Source organism: Cotesia typhae, unplaced genomic scaffold, assembly GCF_013202065.1.
Source record: "Cotesia typhae breed Kobodo isofemale line unplaced genomic scaffold, CoteBio_Ctyphae contig_11, whole genome shotgun sequence".
Lineage (NCBI taxonomy): Eukaryota > Metazoa > Arthropoda > Insecta > Hymenoptera > Braconidae > Cotesia > Cotesia typhae.
Window position 1 is genome coordinate 683,523 of NW_027423711.1, and position 22,270 is coordinate 705,792.

General features: G+C 28.7%; 2 protein-coding genes across 3 annotated transcripts in view; one reads left to right on the forward strand and one right to left on the reverse strand.

The window, feature by feature from the left end:
* Positions 1 to 1,274: 1,274 nt before the first annotated feature.
* The window catches only part of Gem (transcription factor CP2 like gemini), a 32,030-nt gene continuing 11,034 nt past the window's right edge, over positions 1,275 to 22,270 (reverse strand). For both annotated transcript variants that reach the window (XM_074240939.1, XM_074240932.1), the window contains 2 exons: positions 1,531 to 2,120; positions 1,275 to 1,444 (listed from right to left, as the gene is read on the reverse strand). In XM_074240939.1, the coding sequence (XP_074097040.1) occupies positions 1,362 to 1,444; positions 1,531 to 2,120 (673 nt within the window). In that variant the 3' untranslated portion in view covers positions 1,275 to 1,361. The remainder of the gene's footprint in view (positions 1,445 to 1,530; positions 2,121 to 22,270) is intronic.
* On the forward strand, positions 14,680 to 15,919 carry LOC141526163 (uncharacterized). The gene is made up of 3 exons (XM_074241001.1): positions 14,680 to 14,882; positions 15,016 to 15,112; positions 15,449 to 15,919. The coding sequence occupies exons 1-3, from the start codon at positions 14,773 to 14,775 to the stop codon at positions 15,899 to 15,901; spliced, it is 660 nt and encodes a 219-aa protein (XP_074097102.1). The 5' UTR covers positions 14,680 to 14,772; the 3' UTR covers positions 15,902 to 15,919.

Below are 22,270 nucleotides of genomic sequence, written 5' to 3' on the forward strand. Positions count from 1 at the left end.
TTAAAATATTAAAAAATAAAATAATTTATAATGCTAACGAAAATTTGGCAAGGAAAGAATAAACAAAATATCGTACCCCGGTTAAGAATACTGATTGAAAAGAATTGAAATTATTGAAAAGAAATCGAATTTCATCATTTTTAATTATTTTCAATCAATATTTTTAAACAGGGTAATGCAATTGACTTTAAAATAAATTATGAATAACATAAATCAATATAAATAATACAGACGTAATTGTAACATTTAATCATTTATTTCTAAAATACATTTAGATTATATTAAAAAATGACTTCAAAGTTTCATTTATGGATATAAAATATAACATTTCATTAATACTAAATTACTATTACTTTCTTACATTTAAATATCACGTGATTAAAATAAATATACAAAATTATGGATATTAATCAGTATCAAATAAAAATTTAGATAATTTTAGTAATTTTTAAAATTAAATATATTTTTAAAACTTAATTTTATTCATCACGCGTTATTTATACTATCTACATCTTGTTTCAAAATATTTTAATAATGCATAAAGTTTTCAGATTAAATTTGATATATGCTGAGTCATAAGTGTAATAAAAATTAACAAACAAAAATTAATTTGCATTAGTAATAAGCAATTATTTAATGGACAATTTTAGCATTGTTACCATTATAAAAATTATTTTTTACTTGCTAATGTCGTAACCAAAATAATTAATCGTATTAATGGCATGCAAATAACACAATAAAAAATAATATACTTAAAAAAATACAATTTTGATAATAAACAGTAAAATTTTCATTAATGACAATTATTTCAATAGAAAGAATTGTTTTTTTTAATAATAAACAAAAAAATAGTCATGATAAAATAATTATGAATATAGAATTAATCTTAGATTATTCGTAAAATATACAATTAAAACTCCGTAATGCAAAGTTAACAAATTTAATTTTAATCGTTAACTTTAATCTCTAGAATTATTTAATTCATAACAATTTAATTATTATCAAACATTAAACAAAAACGAAATTGTTAAAGTTTACTATTTAACGAAAATGAATTTTTTAAAATAGTTTAAAAATCGAAACCCGCCAAATTATCTCTTATTAAAAATAAAAATAAATAAGCTCAAATCAAAGTAATGTTTTATAATACGATACATTATTCTTTGATTGAGATATAAAAATAGATCTGCGATTTATTAATTTGTCATTTTAATTAATATATCACCAAAACAAATACACTGAATAGTAGCGTTTATAAAAAAAAAAACAAGTCGTTGTTATTAAATTTCGTGTTGCCGTAAAAATTAGTACAATATATGTTATGCATATTATACCGACAGATAAATTATTTGAATTTAAATTTAGGAAATTCTTGCATTCTTTTTAACATCGTTGTCACCATTGAAAGGTTTCAACAGAAGTTTGTAGCTATCGTTAGGCATATCTGTAAATAAACAATAATTGTTAATATGAAATTAATATGCCTAGAAAACATACTTGAATAAAAATAAAAATATAAAATAAGTGTACCTTTTATAATTTCGATGAAGTATAAATTTTCATCTTTCATATTCTCTACAACTTCATTAGAAATTGAAATCCGAATATTATGTGGTCCTCTAACCCAAATGGAATGTAAATGCTCATAAGAAAGGTTGAATTTTTTCATAATTTCAGCAATTAGAATCTTACTATTCAAATGATGCAAATAAATAATTTCCCACACTGGAATTTCATTATTTTCCACAGCAAAATATAAAGTTCGTAATGGCTCTGGAGGCCGTAACTTAATTCTGTTGTAGAGCTGAATACCTTTAACTAAGCCGCATATTTCGATTAAATCTTCTCGAGTCAATAAACGAAAATCACCCGCTGAAAAATCTCTGAATGTTGTTTCAAGTGTTTGAAACCCATTGGCACGCAACCAAGCAGTTGTTTGTGTAGGATTTGCATTTTCAGGAAGGACAAATGGTCCACCAACTGTTGTATCAGTATTTGGTGTTTGATCTGGAAGAATAAGTGCTGGAGATGGTGCTCTTTGTATTTGTTGTGGTGATCCTTCACTAATATCGTCTGGCCCAGAATCTGAAGGTGATCCATTTCTCAAGCTTCGGTTTAAACTAAACATAATAAAAATTTTAAGAATTAATAATTTTATTAAATCAATTGCAAAGATATTAAATTAAAATATTTTTATGATTTATCGCTCAAATCTATTAGTGATAATAGATTCAAGTAATTTAAATAATGATGGTAAGAATCTTTCCATATATTTATTTACAAATAAAATTCGTCTTCTTATAAAGAGTGAGAGCATTAAATAAATTTTCAAAATACTTGAATATAACTTCGTCTTATCGTAAATAATTACTGATATGATTGATTAGGAAACGATAAAAAGCAATAATATCTTAAACCAAAACTTTTAAAAAATTTTTCGTAACATGTGTTTCTATCAAACAAACATTACTGAAGTTAAATATGTTATCGATAAAATTTTTAAAAAGTTACTGCTGTTTACCGTCCATATAATTTTTTAATTTTTAATGTAAATTGAAAATTCGCAATGTTCTTAAATATTCAGAGCAAAATCAACGTGGTAGTTAAGGGGGAACACCACTGTGACGATCGAAAAAAAGAGGTGGTTTTCGGAAATTTTTTTGACGAGGAAAATAGAGGAATTTGGAAGTCGGATTTTTTTATTTTATTAAGGGTACATTAAAGATTATTACCGTAAATTTTTATTCATAAATATTTAATTATTATAAAGTTATTAACAATCTCGTAGAACACTAGAAAAAACTTCCCCCTCCATAGTCGGTTCGATAATTCAAAAACGGATCATCTCAAAATAAAAACCCAAGTTGCTTTTTAATCAGTAAGGATGTAGTTATCGTCGCACGTACGGAATTTTGAAAATTTTTATTTTAAAAAACTGGCGACTGATTGAAAATTTTTTCACTATTCTTACTGTTTATTTTGTCTTAACCCGACTAGAGAAATCTTTAAAATAAAAATTTTTTCTAGTGCTCTACGAGATTGTTAATAACTTTGTAATAATTAAATATTTTTTGATAAAAATTTAGGGTAACAATCTTTAATGTACCTTTAATGAAATAAAAAAAATCCGATCCCCAAATTCCTTTATTTTCCCTGTCAAAAAAATTCCCGAAAATCACCTCTTTTTTTCGATCGTCACAGTGGTGTTCCCCCTTAAAGTTGCTTTTTAAAGTTATTCATAGAGTTTACTTTTCTATATTCTATGTAACTATAAATTATTAACAATTAATTAAATTTATTATGAATTAAATTAAATGAATTTTATATTAAATAAAATTTTTAATTTAAGTTTCAAGAAAATCATTTTGAATAAATTTAGATTAATTGATTTTCTACACTAATTTGTTGATTACTTAAATATAAATAACTATAAGAAGTTCTTACTCAAAGTTTTTTTTTAATTCGTTTAACCTGGTAATTACACTCATGCGACAAATAATATCTTGATGCCTTCGACCGTCATTAATTCTTTTAACACCACGCCGTTTTCTACTAATTGAACTAACAGGTTTCAAAAAATCACGTCTTGAAGTATAATACGTTCTATTGTCAGTAGAAGGATTACAAACTAGTGCATGTAATAATTTAGCAATAATTTTTATTTTGAAACCGCTGCTCTGGCTAATTCTCACTTCCCGTTCAATTACATACACCAAAAATAAAGGTGATGTATTTCCACCCACAAAAATATAAATTGGTAAATTGGATGACATTTTATTTACTTGAATATTATATTTTCGCGTAACTCAAAATATATTATTATTCACGACTATATATATAAAAAATGTATGTATTCAAATCAAATATATATAACGAAAGTCTTTAATTTGGCATCGGGATACCGATGATTAAGCTGCTCGTCATCTCAGGAAACGAGATGCCTTTCCGGGACACATTTTTAGCGGTTCACATTCCATATTAATATCAAATAATTCACTTTGACAATTATTTTTCAAATGCATTTCTAACGATAAGTTTATAAATTTTATAAAATATTTAACAATACACAATTTAGTAATTGCAATATCGTTTATCAATTTAAAAAGCAAACGTTGCTGCTCAACTACGTGAAAAAAAGGTCCAACAAGAGCGATCATTCCCACAATAATTAAATTTATAATTATAAAATTCTTTATTTTACCGCGATCAAACGTAATTTTAAATTTTGAAAAAATAAAAACTTTTCAATAAATTGAAAAACAAAAACAATTTCACAAAAAAAAAAAAAAATTCAATAATACAATTGGATAAATCACCGTGTTGAATATCGATTTACGTGAATCATACTATCGTAACACTAACGATAAATCATGACTGCGCTGTTTAATTGGTTTGTTTATCAATTTAACCTGATTATAATTGAAAGTAAATGTGGCTATACCAAACTACAAAACAAAATAAAAAAAATATTTTTAAAAATAAATAAATAAGTTTCAATTTGAGTGAAAACGTTTTCAAACGAATAAACTCTTGTTGAATGTTATTTAATTTTCTTCCGATAAGGAATAACACTGAATAATCTTTCTCTTTTATTAAATCTCCGTTTTGCTAAGGGTCTCTCCCAACGATCTGCGATACGATTGTACAAGTTGAATAGTTCCAATAACACTAATAACAGTATGGAGTTGATTCTTGCACAAGTAGATATATAATAGAAGAGAATCGAATGGAAGTAAAGCCAGTATAGTCCAGTTGATTATATGTTATATGTATTAATAAATTCAAAATAACGAGAGACTCCAATTGTTAATCTCACATCACATTATTACCGGGCGTTGGCCACAGAAGTTAGTCAACGATACGCAATACAGCGTTTACGACACTGATGTAAAAACATATTAAACTGATGTTGGTTGTCAGTTTAGCTGTATATACTAGTATATTGCTAGGTTCAGCCGGTTTAAGCCAGTTAGTGCCGAAGCTCGCTTGTAATATATATATATATATACATCCATAATACATACATATGTATATACACATACAAATTTATATACATATATTATAACTCACCAGGAAATACCGGTCCAACACAGTATTAAACTGATTCACAAATAGATACTTATATTTCCTCTCTCATATAAATTTTTAAAAGTAACTCGCCCCTCTTCATCTCATCTCTTTTCTCCTCTGCTCCAGTTCCTTCTGTGGATATCAAAGAATCTACATGCATCAACCATGAAACACCATTTAACAACACGAAAGAAAATCTGATAACACTGACATTACATGGATTCACTTACGCCCCTTAAAACTCTACACATGCATCAACTATCAAGTATTTACGTCATTAATTTAAGCACTTCGAGTACTTCATACATCCTCATTCGAGTCTGCATGATCAAGTCCTATCCAGTCATTTTTTTTTTTTTTCGTTACGATCACATTTAGAGCATATACACTTGAATTAATATTGTCACGAACCCATTTTAGCTGATTGGTATTTTTTAGGTAGATTTGTCTTTATAAATTAAGTTGCTATGGAAGGTTTTATCACGGAATTTTTCAAATATTTTTCAGCTATTAGTATTAAAAATACTATTGATTACAAAAATTTTAAATGCTATCATATTTATAAACAGTTTTTCCAGCTTAATTTCGATAAGATTTATAGCAAACCCAACAAACAACAAACTAATTATTTTTTTTTTTATGATTCATTAATTAGATAAGTATAATTTATACTGTGGATTAAGAAATACTAGTTTATTCCAACGTTTGAAGGTTGAGACTTTTTTTAACTTTTTTTTTTTTTTACCAACAAGAATATAGAATAATAAACTTTTGAAGTCAACGAATAACTTTATGGAATTAAACGATTAGTACAAAAATAATTTATAACTTTCGGTATAAACTTTAATTAAATGTGAATCATTTAGTTTCTATTTTTAGAACTTATTTCTATACTATACATCTTTATTTTTGTGCAATTATCTTCTATACTTACATTACTTTTTTATTTTCACAAAAATTTTCTGACAGTCTTAAAAATTCTCCAAATCACCTTCATGAGCTGACTCCTCATAATTTTTGAATGATACCGTAAATTAATTTTGAATAGTATTTTCTAATAAATTTTGCTTTACAACACCTTTTCATAATTTCTGTATATATTTTCCAAGCTGCATCATATTCATATAGAATATTTTGAAATTTTGGAAAATTGAAATGTCATCCTACTCAAGAATACTCCGTTCATCTTTTAATTAATTTGTAACGAAATGAAATTACACACTTGTTAGTTCAATATTTGTATCAGTTTAAAACTCTACAATAAATTCGTTAGATTAGGAGAATTTACATTTACTAATTATAAAATTACTTAGCATTCATTTAAAAATATAATACAATAAACACATTAAATTAAAATATTATTAATGTACTCGTGGCTTATTAGGAAAAATTCTGTTATTTTCAAAGTACTTTCCAAATTAAAGTGCTTTGTTATCTCAATTTATTTCTGACATCCGTTCACTACTGTTAGAGATATGAAAATGATAAGAATCAATTGAAACCTTGATAACGTCGATAAAAATTATGATCAAATAAAAATCAAACATACTTCACAAAAAATGTTTTACTTGCATCAAAGGGCACTGAAAGAAAAATTTTTTTAAATCACCGTTAAATTCACGGTAATCGTGGGACGAATGACACGGAGTGTGCGACATTTTGCAGAACTGGATATGAGATTTCGTATGTTAAGGTTGGCCAAGTGGTTGTACTAAACATTGTCGTATCGTGCCACCTGGTTGCGACAAGACTCATTGCAGAAATTGTGAATAAAACAGATTTCCCAAATAAATGTAACGAAAATCCAATAGATGGCGGATACATGTGCATTTTTAACTTTAATATAATTTTTATAATAGTTGTGAGCTCCATGCGAAAGCATAAATATATTTTTCGCTCGTAAACAAGTAGATAATGCGTACTCCAATATACAATTTATTGTTTATTAAGTTGTAATAACCATTCAGTGATACCAATTAAAAATATTTATGCAATCAATATCATAAAAATTATTTCGGTAAAATGATTCCTTTTTCATTACAATTTTTATTTATTATTTGTAGAGTACTATAATCGGTAGTCAAATGGGAATAATTATAAATTATTGGTGATAATTCATCGTTTTTAATATTAATGTTAAAACTCTTATAAATATTACTGGATTAATAGAAAACAATGCACGATTGAAAATTACATTTGTGAGTACAAATTAATTTGTTAATTTATACAATTTTATATTGTTACTAACGTTTGTACAATGTATTCATCATAATTTATATTTATATATTTTATTTTTCTTTAATTTTTGAGGACTCTCGTGTTCAAAATTTACATTTTTTAATAAAAATACTCCAAAATTTATAATTTATCATTAACACGTGTTTCTCATTAATAAAGTGCCCGGCCAATTAGAATAAAAATATAAAGGTGCTGTAAATTTTTAATAAGACCCATTTCCGCATTTATCGGCCAGTATTATTATAAACAAACTAATATGATCAGTACTTGACTAGGCATGTCATAAAAATAATACACGAAATACACCTCAGTACGGATGGCCCGGTATAATTGATAAAAATTATATATAATCATTACCAGGCCAATTGATATTAAAAAGTTAAAGGATTTTTAACATTTCATAGGACCCACTTTGGGACGGATGACTCAATATTAATGTTAAAACAAATTTTTTATATACTCAGCCAAGTATTTTTCATTTAGCAATTTGGAGTATAGAGAAATATGAGCTAAGTGGGGATAGCGGCAATCGTAGTCCGTTATACGATTGTGAGAGAAACAGTTTAGTTTTCGTCGTGTATGCATGTGCTCTCTTCTACTAATTTTTTTGCTCCCCTCTTTACAAAATTGAATACAGTTTTCTCACTCTCAAACAAAGACATCCCAAATAAAGTCAAGGTTGCAATCCAAGGTCAACCTGTAAAGGGATTATTTGAAATTGTCAATAACTTTAGGGTTACACCTTATCAAGGATGATGTAGAATAACATAAAAAAATGTAAAACCGATACAAGGTTAATAATATTATGAAAGTTGATGATTGCTAAAAGTTTACAGAAAATTTCTCGGCCCAGAAGGTCCGGAATTATTTATTAAAACTATGTCATCAGTGCTCCGTTTTAAAAATGTTCTGAGAATTGTTCTTATCCATTTTTAATATTTATCCACACTGAAAAAAGTTTTTTCCCTCCTAGAATACTAAATTTTTACTCAAGTTTTCTTGATTTAAAAAAAACTGGTTTTCTTAACGTTAAAATACCACGTTTTATTATAAGGCTAGTTTTTTGACTATCAGAAAACTATATTCTTATAGTTAAAAAACTTTCGTATTTTAATCATAAGAATACCATTTTTTTAACTATAAGGAAACATTTCCTAGGAGGAAAAAAACTTTTTTTTCAGTGCAAAATTACGGACGAGCAACATTTTGAAATTGTTAATACTTTTTAATATTATAATTATTTCAATAACATTATTAATTTTTTTATACCCAGCGATCCCAATGAATACTTGGGATTGCAAGTTTCGATTTTTATAAAAAACCTTAGTCTTCATAATTATATTCTAGCACATCTAGTGCGCTAAAGAAAAATTTTATATACAGTAATTCATTAAAAATAATGACAAGTATGATTATTAACAAAAATAATAATCTAATTGAAAAATGTTGAACTTATTCTGGCACGGATTGCCCGGAAACGATTATAAATATTAGGTACTTTCCAGTTTCGTTACTTTCAAATGACTTCGATCTTCAGAATTATATCCTGGGATTTCTATTGCACGAGAATAAAAAAATTCAACATACTTTAATGCCCCGTCAATAATGACGAGTATAATTATTAACACACAGAAGACCCTAAATTAAAAATTTAAAAATGATCTTGGCACGGATTGCCCGGCAATAATTATAAATATTAGATACTTTCAAGTTTCATTATTTTCAAAGGACTTCGGTCTTGAGAATTGTATCCTGGGACATATAGTGGTATTTTAAAACTATAAAAAAGAATTAGGATATTAAGTACTCTGCTTGCAATTTACAGAAGAGTGAGAGTGGTACATAGATCTTGGTAAACCCACTTTCATTGAAATTGCCACAAAATATTTTATCCAATAGATACTCGATGTTCTCAATTACTTTGTTTTCCTAAAAATTAATTAATTTTTTAATAAAAAGATCATTTTCCGATCGATTATTCAATTAAAATTTAAGTGTTGTCAATTATCAACGTGGCCCAACTCTACATAGATGAACTATAATTATGAATTAAAAATATTCTAGAATCAGTATCCGGCCAATTACAATAAAAATATAAAGGAGTTGTAAGTAATTTACGGGACATATCTTGGCTACAATGGCCCGGTATTGTTCATAAATAATAATTTTTGGCAGTACTCAGTTAGGTATGTCATAAAAATGAAACCTTGTTAATCATTTACGAAAAACCCCTTGGCACGGATGACCCGGTATTAGTAATATAAATAATATTTAATCAGCACCAGATCAATTATATTATAAAATTAAAGGGCTTGAAACATTCAATAGTACCTATCTCGGCACAAATGATTTCATGTTAATGTTTAAATACATTTTTAAATATGTAGGCTATGTTGGGGTAGCGTCTATCCTGGTTTGATGTATTTAGTTCTGAGAGTAACAGTATCCTTTAGAGGAAATGACAATCGGCCCGAGCTTGGCCACGGCTTCAACAAGTAAATAATTTTTATGAACTTCATCTCCTTGATTTAAGTAGAAAAAAATTCAAATTTCCGATCCACGGTCAACTGTTAAGTGGATAATTTTAAATTATAGATTGTTTATAATTTACGGAAGGCACCTTGGCGATAATGGTCCTTAATTATTAAAAAAAAAAATATATATATATATATATATATATATATATATATATATATATATATATATATATATATATATATATATATATATATCATCAGTACAAGGCCAATTATTTTAGAACAATAAATGATTTTTGAAAATTTATACAAAAATTTTTGGCACGGATGGCCCGGAGTGATCCATTAAATGCAGGATTGTTATGGGTTTCTGGCAAAATTATAAATTTAAAATTAGATTTTGCTAAAATTTTACGTCGCTTATCATGGCTCGTCTAAGCAGGAATAATTTATTAATGATTATATTTGATCAGTATCGCCCGGTAGTTCTGAAAAAATAAAGGGATAATAGAGTGGCGGCACTATTTGAATCTGGCAAACTCATCTTCACATAGACAATTTCACTTAATTTGTTTAATGATTATATTTAATTTAGTTAATAATAAAAATCTTAAAAAAAAATATGGTCCACAATAAGCAAGCCTTACCTTGGTATGTTTAGTTAATAATCATTTCTAAAAATGATATATTATCAGTTAGAGGTCTCAATTATTTTATAAGAATTAATAATTGTTGAAATTTCATCGAAAATGTCTCGGCACAGATGGCCTGGAATTAATTTTTAAATATTAAAAGTCATTGAACATTTATGGAAAATCCCTTGCCACAAATGACCTGGTAGTACAATGAAAAGAAATGGATAATAAATACCCTGCTCAGACTGTCAGAAAGAGTAAGGGTAAAACTCGTTTAAAAGATTACTACGCTCTGATCAGCCTTTCTATCCACCAAGAATTAAAAATAATTTCACTCTATCATCGCCATTATATAGAATGATTCATGCATGTGTTACGTTCCCAAATTTTGGGTGTAATTATATTTTTAAATTTAAATAATTTATTTAAATGTCCAGATTTTGACCTCGTTAGGAAGTCGATAGACTCCAGGTGGGTCATGTCACTGATTTATCCGCGAAGTACTGTTTACATATAAGTTTTGATAATTCAGATTTTTAATTTATAAATAAAATATATTTTAATATTTTACTGTTGTTGTACCTGCCTACAGGTAGGTAATGGGTAGAGTGCCTGAACGCTGGCTAGCGCTCTGGGCGATTTCACCAGGGTGAGAACAGCTAATAAGCGCTCCTACCCTGGGGGTAAAAGTTAGGATATTTTGAATAGAATACCCGAACGCTGGCTAGCGCTCTAGGTAAAGGAACCAGGGTGAAACGCTGATAAGCGCTCTCAACCCTGGTTGAAGGTTTTGATAAGTACCCATTTTAATCGATTGACAATTAAAAAAGAAGTATTTATTAATAAGGAATTGGCAGGTTCAGCCTCGGACCAGCAGAGATTGCTCCTCTGCTAAGTCCTTGCGCTGACAGTTCCAGAGGAAGTCTGGAGACAGAATGTAAATGCAATAATAATTACAGAGAGTTTTATAATGAATTTAAGCAACGTTGCATCTCAGGTTACCCTATGAGAACATCAACGCAGTCCAAAACCCACAACGTAGTCTGTTTAGTCTACTAGGCTGCATTGACGTTCTATAAATCTGTTATCTCGAGGTATTTCCGTTACGAAATACCTCGGATTAAATGATTTAAATAATTATTTAATGATTTTTAAAATAGATTTATAAAACTTTAAATAAATTTAAAATTTACGAGAACGTAACAAATGTAACTTTATTGTACGTCAAAGTAATAATTTTGACCTGCTTGAATCTTCTTCATCAATTAGTCCCAGTGCCCTTGCATCACTGGTAGTTAACACTAGATGAAAAGAGTAACACTAAACCATTTAGGTTTGTAAATTACATCTTTATATTAATAATAATTTATATTACAGAATAATTTTATCCAGCATTAGTGTATTAGTGTATTAAAATTTCTATAAATTTCTATGTAAGTTTCTGTTATTATGGAATAACTCAATAATTGTAACGTATTTTGTTAACCGTTAACGCGCCTCTTGTATTACATTTTTGTAACTCAGAATTATCTGTAATTGGCCTTCGGGCTGTTGAGATGTTGTAAAGTAAATAAATAAATAAATAAATCTCGGCACAAGGGGACATCCATTAATTATGTGAACTTAGATTTGGGGGGGAGAGGTGCAATGAAATCTCACCAAATCTCATTTAAACCGAGGGAGAGATAATCGAAAATCTCACCTCAACTTCAAAAAAAGTACACAAGTCTCCATGGATTGAGTAAAAATTTTCAAAAAGTCTTGTTTTTATCTGTTTTTGCTTAGAATTTTATTTAATTCAAATAAATTGACTATAGCATACCTGAACGGTTTATTATTTTACCGAATAATTAAAATGAATTTAGTTTGAAATATTTTTACCGTCAATTTCACGTAAGCGGAGGGGGAGTCAAGGCAAATCTCACAAAATCGCACTTTAGGGGGGGGGGAGTCTAAACTGATTAAAAAATAGCTCACGTAATTAATGGATGCCCCCCAAGTGACTTCATGTCAATGTTTAAATAAATTTTTTGGATATGTGAGCCAAGTGGGGGTAACGTCAATCCCGGTTTGTTGTATACAGTTCTGAGAGTAACAGTATAATCGGAGATATATGTGTATGCCCCCCCCTCTTCTGCCTCTTTTTCTACCCCTCTTTACAAAATAGGATAGAGTTTTCTCACTCTAAGAGAAAACTATCCGAAAAAAATTCAAATTTCCGATCCAAGGTCAACCGTTAAGGGGATAATTTTAAATTATAGATTGTTTATAATTTACGGAAGACACCTTGGCGAGGATGGTCCGTAATTACCGTAATTATTTAAAAAAAATATATATATATATATATATATATATATATATATATATATATATATATATATATATATATATATATATATATAATCAGTAGAAGGTCAATTTTTTTAGAAAAATTAATGATTTCGGAAAATTAATAGAAACATTTTTGGCACGGATAACCCGGAGTTATTTATTAAATACAGTGTTACTATGGGTACCAGGCCAAGTTAAAAGTCTAAAAAGTCTAAAGAGCGGGAATTATTAATGAACGATTATACTTGATCAGTATTAGGCCAATCATCGAATAAAAATAAGAGAACGTATATTAATTGTAAAAGACACTTTGGCACGGATCGCTCGGTGGTACTGAAGAAAAAAGGGATAATTAACATCCTGCTTGCCTTTGGTTAAAGAGTGGGGCGCTATTTGATTCTGGCAAACTCATCTTCACATAGACGGCTTCATTTTTTTTTTAATGATTATATTTAATTTAGTTAATAATGAAATTCTTAAAAAAAAATATGGTCTACGATAAGTAAGCCTTATCTTGGTATGGATACACGCAAAAAAGAAAACTCGAAAAATTACAGTATATAATGCAACGTGGCGTTTCGTGATGGAAACTGGAAAAATTACAGTTTTAGATTGTAATTATTACAGATTTTATAAGAATTACATTGGAGAATCTAATATTTACATGGAAAGCTCTGAATATTAAATTAAAAAATTGAATTTAGTAAAATCTTATTTCAAACTGTAATTTTTCTAGTTTTGATTACGACAGGACCGATTTTACATTTTATACTGTAATTTTTCGAGTTTTCTTTTTTCCGTGTAGTTAATAATCATTTGTAAAGATGATATATTATCAGTGCGAGGCTTCAATTATTTTATAAAAATTAATAATTGTTGAAATTTTATCGAAAATGTCTCGGCACGGATGGCCTGGAATTAATTTTTAAATATTAAAAGTCATTGAACATTTATGGAACATTTATAAAAAATTTTTATGGAATCAATATTTTTATAATTGTGAAATTCCAATGATCTGTTTTAATTATCCATTTTCTTTACTATTGGTAGAATACTAATCGGCCACCGAATGTAAATCATTCAAAATTATTACTGGTAAGCCTCAGTTTTACTATAAATGCAAGTAGTACAACTCCTCTAAAGCACTGCCGGAATAAAATAAATCAATGCAGTTTTTGGAATTTGCAATAATTTGCAGATCAACATTTATTTATAAATTATTACAATTTTATACTGTTCTTAACATTTTGACTTTGTTATCATGATAAATAATTTTTATTTATTTTCCTTTTTATTATTACTGAGGACTTTTGAACACACATTTTATATTTACTACTAAAAATCATTATAGCTCATAATTCGCTGGAACTACCTTGCCACAGATTACCCAGTATTATTTTTCAAAAAAGGATTATAGGTATTCGGATAAGTATTAAATTAAAATTAATGTGACTCACTTTGGCACACATGAGTTGACATTATTTATGAAAAATTAAATATGATCAGTACCCAGCTGATAACTTCATAAACTGAAGTGTCCTTACAAATTACCGAGAAAACCATCTTGGCGGGATGGCCCGTAATTTTTATTTAATAATAAACATTATTAGGAATTTTCGGCTAAGTATATTGGAGAAAAATTCTTGTGAGTAGAAAATCTGATGGAGATTTTCCTTGTTTCGATGTAATGAAAAAATTTTTCGATTGAGAAATTAGTTTTCGTTCCAATTAATTGAACTTATTATTGATTACTTATAATTTATAATTAACATTACGACATACTTTTGTATTATTTTTATTGACATCACTACCGGTAACAATTGTTCTATTTTTATCAATGCAAAATAATCAAAAATAATTTCTGAATAACTTACACTAACCTTAAAAAAATAAAATTATGAAGTATGTAATTTCTCTATTGTAAAAAAATTACTGAGTTAATTGCACCAGGAATTGCTTAAATAAATTATCAATCGCATTCTTCCTCTAGATTTTACTTCTTGTGCAGTTTCAGTGAATCAATGTTTAAAGTATACAAGAACCGACGTTATGTTAAATTTAATCCCAAATTGATCTACGATAGAATTAAACTCAAGTGCTCAACACGAGAAAAGAACGATGCCGATTTAAAGTAAGTACATAATTTTTTTTTTTAGGTTTTGTTGTTAACCTGTTTTATCATTTTTATAAAAATAAATTAACTTTATTCTTGATTCGCACCCATAGATTATTTCGGTACTTATAAAATTATTTATTATTTACAGAGATACCTGTCAGGCGAGATTATATGTTAGCACTTCACCGCACAAGCGAACCTTGCAGGTGGATGAATGCGATTTAAACCACAACCATCCACCATGTGTAAGTAATTATATTCGATATCAAGATGCTGCTGATAAAACGAATAACTTCTTCCCTACTTGCAAAATAATTCAACTTAAAATTCCGAAGTTATGAGAAAATTGCTTTTTATAATTTTTTGAGTGATATCTCTTGAAATGCTGCACTGGTTTTGATGCAGTTTGTGGCAATTAATGTTGTTTATTGACATTAAAAGCTGATAAAAATGTGGAATCTATTGATACACTGATTTAAAAATTATTGCAAAAGAAAATGTTTGAAAATCTTTATTGTTGAGATTTTTCAAGATCTATATCAGTGTTCCTTTATAATAATTTTGATATTTCTTTCTTATAGATTGTAGGCAGATGTGGACCTGTGAAAGGGCGGCAACTCCTTTTGGAGAAAGCCATCGAGCTGAATAATTTGATGGAAAATAGGAAGAAACGTAGCTGTAATAACGTACTGCCAGTTAAAAAGCAATCAACCGAAAGTGGCCAAGAAGCTCGCAGCAAGTTAGAAATAAAACCAGCAGTCGTAATCCTGAGACGGATCGTTGATCCAAACGATGCTGATTTTATCAAATTTTTAGTATTCCTGGATGGCTTGCGTTCTAAATTGGATATTGATGCAATTCTAAACAATAAGCAAGTTATTTTATTGCATCATTTATCCAACATTAATAGGGTCAATATCCTTGAAATTGTGAACTTCGACTTAATGAAAAGAAGAAAGTACTTCAGCCGATCTGCATTAGATTTGTTGATAGTGATGCTCAATGCGAAAAGTAACTCTTCAAAGAGGCTGTAGACACCTTAGTTATCGATCTTTATGTTTTCTTTCTTTATATTACTATTATTTAATAATAAACATAAATTATTATTTTGTTACTTTTCTATTACATTATTTTTATACTTTATAAATAAAAAAATATAATAAAAACGAGTACTTTGATTATTTCTTGATGTAATACCGTTTGATCCGTGCCGGGCGAGTAACATAATTTTTTTTTTATTATCTATTATTTTTAATAATCCGCCTAATTAAAAATTTTACTAAATATGTATATTATTTCTCGACATAATGTACACTGTATGGTCAACAATTGATCTATTATTTCTTAAAGTTCATCCCTATCTTTCTTGAGAATCGACTGCCCTCTTCAAGCAATCGATTACTAAGAATCGATTGTTACATTTGAAAAGCTACGTATTTTCGGTTTTTCGGTAGAGAAATACTACGTTAATGTCGTTAGTAATCAATGATTAGAGATAGAAAATTCGCGGTTTTCAATTGCTTAAATTAGAGGTTAAACGTAGTAATTGTTGTTTGAATGTAAATGAGAGTCTTGGTCCTAAAAATTATCAATTTTTGTGCTTTTTTATTGACAAAAATTAAAAATGAATGCCAATAATGATAAAAGTACGGACTTGAAAAAGAAAAAGCAAACGCGTGAAGTGGCATTTCGGTGGTTACGCTTACCGTGTTACGAAAAGAACAATGGGTGGAACTAAAATGTATGTACAACTGAGATAATTATTTAAACATTTTCACTATTATGTTAAATATGTTTCCGAAACATTTAAGGGAAGAAAAAGAAGGCAATGTCTTTAAACTTCTTATTGTTTATGTTGAAGCTAGAAAATTTATCTTTGTGTAGAATTGGAAAATTTTTATTCTATGAAATTTTATTAAATATTTTAATTGTTTCAGCCATCTATCTTGTGTAAAGCCCAAATGTCTAGGTCACGGATATTTTGAGAAAATGAAATTTTCACTAGCTAACGATGAAATACACAACCATGATCCAAATCCGAATTTAGAAGTTGTTGATGAGTTCTTTTCAGTCGTCAAGGAACTGAGTTGTGTTCCAGGACTAAAGCCGCGAAATTTACACCGCGCCGCTAAATTAAAGTAGTCTTAAAATGTCATAGTTTATGATGCTTCGCTTTTTAAAATGAAAATTATATGATATTTACATAAAATGTAACAATAAAATCATAAGCTTTACGCCAATTTACGCTTATTAATCTTTTTGCATGTAGTACCTATACTTCTAATAAATGCTAAAAATTTGAGATAACATGAAGGATGTCAAAAAAATGATAAGTGGCTTATTAATAAAGTGTACTGATGCACATTTCTGCTTTCTACATTTTGCTGCATGGTACTTGTAAAAACATTTTTTATGCTTAATTTTTTATGCTTAACTGTTCTCATGCAATACTAAGAAATCGCTCAGGAAAAATGTTTACTCATTTATGGCATAAAAGTTGATGTATTAGTGGAATAATAGAGGAAAGAAATCGTAAAAATTCTCAATTACCGACAAATAATGACGCCGTGCCATCCGTCCCATGATTACCGTGAATGTAACGGTGATTCTTAAAGGAATTTTCTTTCAGTCTAGGAAGATATTAAATTTCAATATTTCTACGTTTATCATTTTGTCATTTGAGCAATTAGTTTCTATTTTATTAAAGAAAAAGTATAGTTCTTCTACATTAATTGCTTACAAAGATTATTGGAAGTAAACAACTAGTCTACTTGTTTCATAAAAAATTTCAGTTAAAAAAAAATACTCAACCAATCAGGCGAAAGAATAGTAACAAATTATTAACTTTTGGCGCTATTTCTTAGAGTTGAATGAGAACAGTTGCTGGTAAAAATCATTGACAAACCGATTTGTAAGATTGAATCATCCAGCTTAGAAATGCGATTTTACAATATCAACTAACGTTTTAACCTTGATCCATAACCAAGAATTGGCAATGCTAGTTCAATAGTGGCATATAATCCAACAATCCGTCGCAGAATTCAACGCATTCTAAACCGAGAGAACCCTCAACGGCTTAACATTGGCGTGAACGTTCATACCTTGGAAGGATTGGGGAAGTTTCTTACAGCGAACAACAACAATAAATGCATAAAATATGACCACAATCAACAGGAATACAGCCTGAATACGGGAATGGACAGTTTTGTTTTTCGAAACTACAAAAAAGAAATGATCACCGCGACAAACTTATACTTCTTCGACGAAGAATTTGTAGAACAACTCTGCCCATTCGATGGTCTCATTTTTGTTGACGGAACGTTCGATGCCGTGCCAAACGTGCGAAATAATAACAACATGCAGTTTTTAAGTATTTTGGCTAAGATAACATCGAATGGATGTACAAAGGTGTTACCAATAACCATCATAATCGTTGCTATGATAACCGTTACCGCACGGTAACCACAGCTAAAGTAATTATTAAAGACGACAGCTTTAAATAACTCAATAATTTTTTTCAAGGCTTTTCCTGTTTTTGGGTGTTGATGATGAACAAAACGCAGGAGTGCTACTTTAAAAGCATTCCAATTTTTCCTTCGTAAATTCCCAACTTTCCAACCACGGGAAAGTATAACGGACCATGAGATTGCCATGAGGAATGCGTTGAAAATTGTTTATCCTGCGATTATAAGTAGAACTTGTTATTTCCACTACAGTCAAGTAAGTACAAGTTTATTATTTGGAACATACATAAAAATAAAATCTAATGAAATTGTTGAAAAAAGCTAAAAAAGTATCTCATTTACCGAAAAATGATGAGGCCGTGCCATCCGTCCCACGAATACCGTATACATAGCGTTCAATTTGATCTATAAAACTCATGCTTTCTAAAAGTTTTTAGCAATTTGATAAAGGTTAATAGTTATAAAAAACGTAAAAAAAAGCTACTTCGCTGGTTTTTCATATAAAACAAAAAAATATTGAACAATTCATTTTACCCTTCAACGATAGTTGAAAATTGACTGGACAAAAACTCAGAAAATTAAGCTTTAAGAAATCTATTTCTACTTCTAATGCCATACCGCCTTTCTTCATTCTGATTGTACAAGATCTTAATATGAAAAAATATCTCTTACAGGCTCTAGTAAAAATGCACTGGACAAAAAGTAATGAAGACAACCTCTAGTACGTTGTCAAATCCCGAAACTTTGTATATAATAAATTTATTAAAATATTTAGCTTTGCTTCTTGCAAATTGCATTACAAAAACATATGAAGCAATTAAAAAAGAAGCTACAGAAAGTTTTGCTGATTTTTTGGACGACTACTTTAAGTATTTTGAAGATCAATGGTTACAGAAAGAAGGGGCAGTGCAAATTTCAAATTTTGACAGACTTGAGGACCGTACAACTAGTATTATTGAATCGTACCACAGTCAACTGAACCGATTAGTAGAGAAACATCCAGACTGCAACAAATTTCTAGGTAAATTTAAAAAATTGTCATTTAGATTCAATTTTTATTGTTAAAATGAAAGTAACCTTGTCACTAACGCACTATCTAAATGTAAACTGTTCCGTAGCTGAGATTAAATATTTATGTTTTGTAGGTACTCTTATACTGATCCTACGAGAGGAACGCATCGACTTACATTCTTTACTATCCGGAAATTATATACAGCCACCACAAACAAAAAAATCAAAACAAAATAACGAGGAGTACGTTCAATTCTAGCAAGATATAAAGAACCAATTTGGAGAAGACAATGAAAAATTGAATTTAATTGAGCATTTAAAAAAAATCAGCCATATAAAAAAATTACAAGATAACGAGAATAGGATTGTCGAGATATTAATCCAAAATGTAAAAGAGACGTATGAAGAAAAGTACCAATTTGAAAATTATGAAATGTATGCAGCAATTAATGATCCTGAGAATACGTCGGCAATCATGCAACACGTAAAGAACATTAGGCGTAAGCTTGTCACCTCAACGGATCCCGCGATATTATTTACTGTGTATGATGCACCAAAAGCACCTGCGAATTCCGAAGAAGTTATAAAAGATTCTCCAGAATTAGCAGCTCCGAAATATTATAAATATTACATTTTTAGTGAATAATGCCGGGTCATCCGTGCCGAAGTGGATTTTTCAAAATTTCACCAACCCTTCATTTTATGTAGTATTTATTAATTTATTCCGGGCCATCCGTGCCATGATGTTTTCTACAAATTTTCACAAATCATAATTTTTTATATTATAGCTAATATTGTACTGATAATGACTAACTTTTATATTATTGACAATTTTTTTAATGATTATAAAATTGTTTAAATAGATTTGATATTACCTGAGAAAAATCAAAAATAGTTTAATCTACGGACTAGGTGTGCTTATCAGAGACGAGTTTTACCCTTACTCTTTCTGACAGTCTGAGCAGGGTATTTATTATCCATTTCTTTTCATTGTACTACCAGGTCATTTGTGGCAAGGGATTTTCCATAAATGTTCAATGACTTTTAATATTTAAAAATTAATTCCAGGCCATCTGTGCCGAGACATTTTCGATGAAATTTCAACAATTATTAATTCTTATAAAATAATTGAGACCTCTAACTGATAATATATCATTTTTAGAAATGATTATTAACTAAACATACCAAGGTAAGGCTTGCTTATTGTGGACCATATTTTTTTAAGATTTTTATTATTAACTAAATTAAATATAATCATTAAACAAATTAAGTGAAATTGTCTATGTGAAGATGAGTTTGCCAGATTCAAATAGTGCCGCCACTCTATTATCCCTTTATTTTTTCAGAACTACCGGGCGATACTGATCAAATATAATCATTAATAAATTATTCCTGCTTAGACGAGCCATGATAAGCGACGTAAAATTTTAGCAAAATCTAATTTTAAATTTATAATTTTGCCAGAAACCCATAACAATCCTGCATTTAATGGATCACCGGGCCATCCGTGCCAAAAAATTTTTGTATAAATTTTCAAAAATCATTTATTGTTCTAAAATAATTGGCCTTGTACTGATGATATATATATATATATATATATATATATATATATATATATATATATATATATTTTTTTTAATAATTAAGGACCATTATCGCCAAGGTGCCTTCCGTAAATTATAAACAATCTATAATTTAAAATTATCCACTTAACAGTTGACCGTGGATCGGAAATTTGAATTTTTTCTACTTAAATCAAGGAGATGAAGTTCATAAAAATTATTTACTTGTTGAAGCCGTGGCCAAGCTCGGGCCGATTGTCATTTCCTCTAAAGGATACTGTTACTCTCAGAACTAAATACATCAAACCAGGATAGACGCTACCCCAACATAGCCTACATATTTAAAAATGTATTTAAACATTAACATGAAATCATTTGTGCCGAGATAGGTACTATTGAATGTTTCAAGCCCTTTAATTTTATAATATAATTGATCTGGTGCTGATTAAATATTATTTATATTACTAATACCGGGTCATCCGTGCCAAGGGGTTTTTCGTAAATGATTAACAAGGTTTCATTTTTATGACATACCTAACTGAGTACTGCCAAAAATTATTATTTATGAACAATACCGGGCCATTGTAGCCAAGATATGTCCTGTAAATTACTTACAACTCCTTTATATTTTTATTGTAATTGGCCGGATACTGATTCTAGAATATTTTTAATTCATAATTATAGTTCATCTATGTAGAGTTGGGCCACGTTGATAATTGACAACACTTAAATTTTAATTGAATAATCGATCGGAAAATGATCTTTTTATTAAAAAATTAATTAATTTTTAGGAAAACAAAGTAATTGAGAACATCGAGTATCTATTGGATAAAATATTTTGTGGCAATTTCAATGAAAGTGGGTTTACCAAGATCTATGTACCACTCTCACTCTTCTGTAAATTGCAAGCAGAGTACTTAATATCCTAATTCTTTTTATAGTTTTAAAACACCACTATATGTCCCAGGATACAATTCTCAAGACCGAAGTCCTTTGAAAATAATGAAACTTGAAAGTATCTAATATTTATAATTATTGCCGGGCAATCCGTGCCAAGATCATTTTAAATTTTTAATTTAGGGTCTTCTGTGTGTTAATAATTATACTCGTCATTATTGACGGGGCATTAAAGTATGTTGAATTTTTTATTCTCGTGCAATAGAAATCCCAGGATATAATTCTGAAGATCGAAGTCATTTGAAAGTAACGAAACTGGAAAGTACCTAATATTTATAATCGTTTCCGGGCAATCCGTGCCAGAATAAGTTCAACATTTTTCAATTAGATTATTATTTTTGTTAATAATCATACTTGTCATTATTTTTAATGAATTACTGTATATAAAATTTTTCTTTAGCGCACTAGA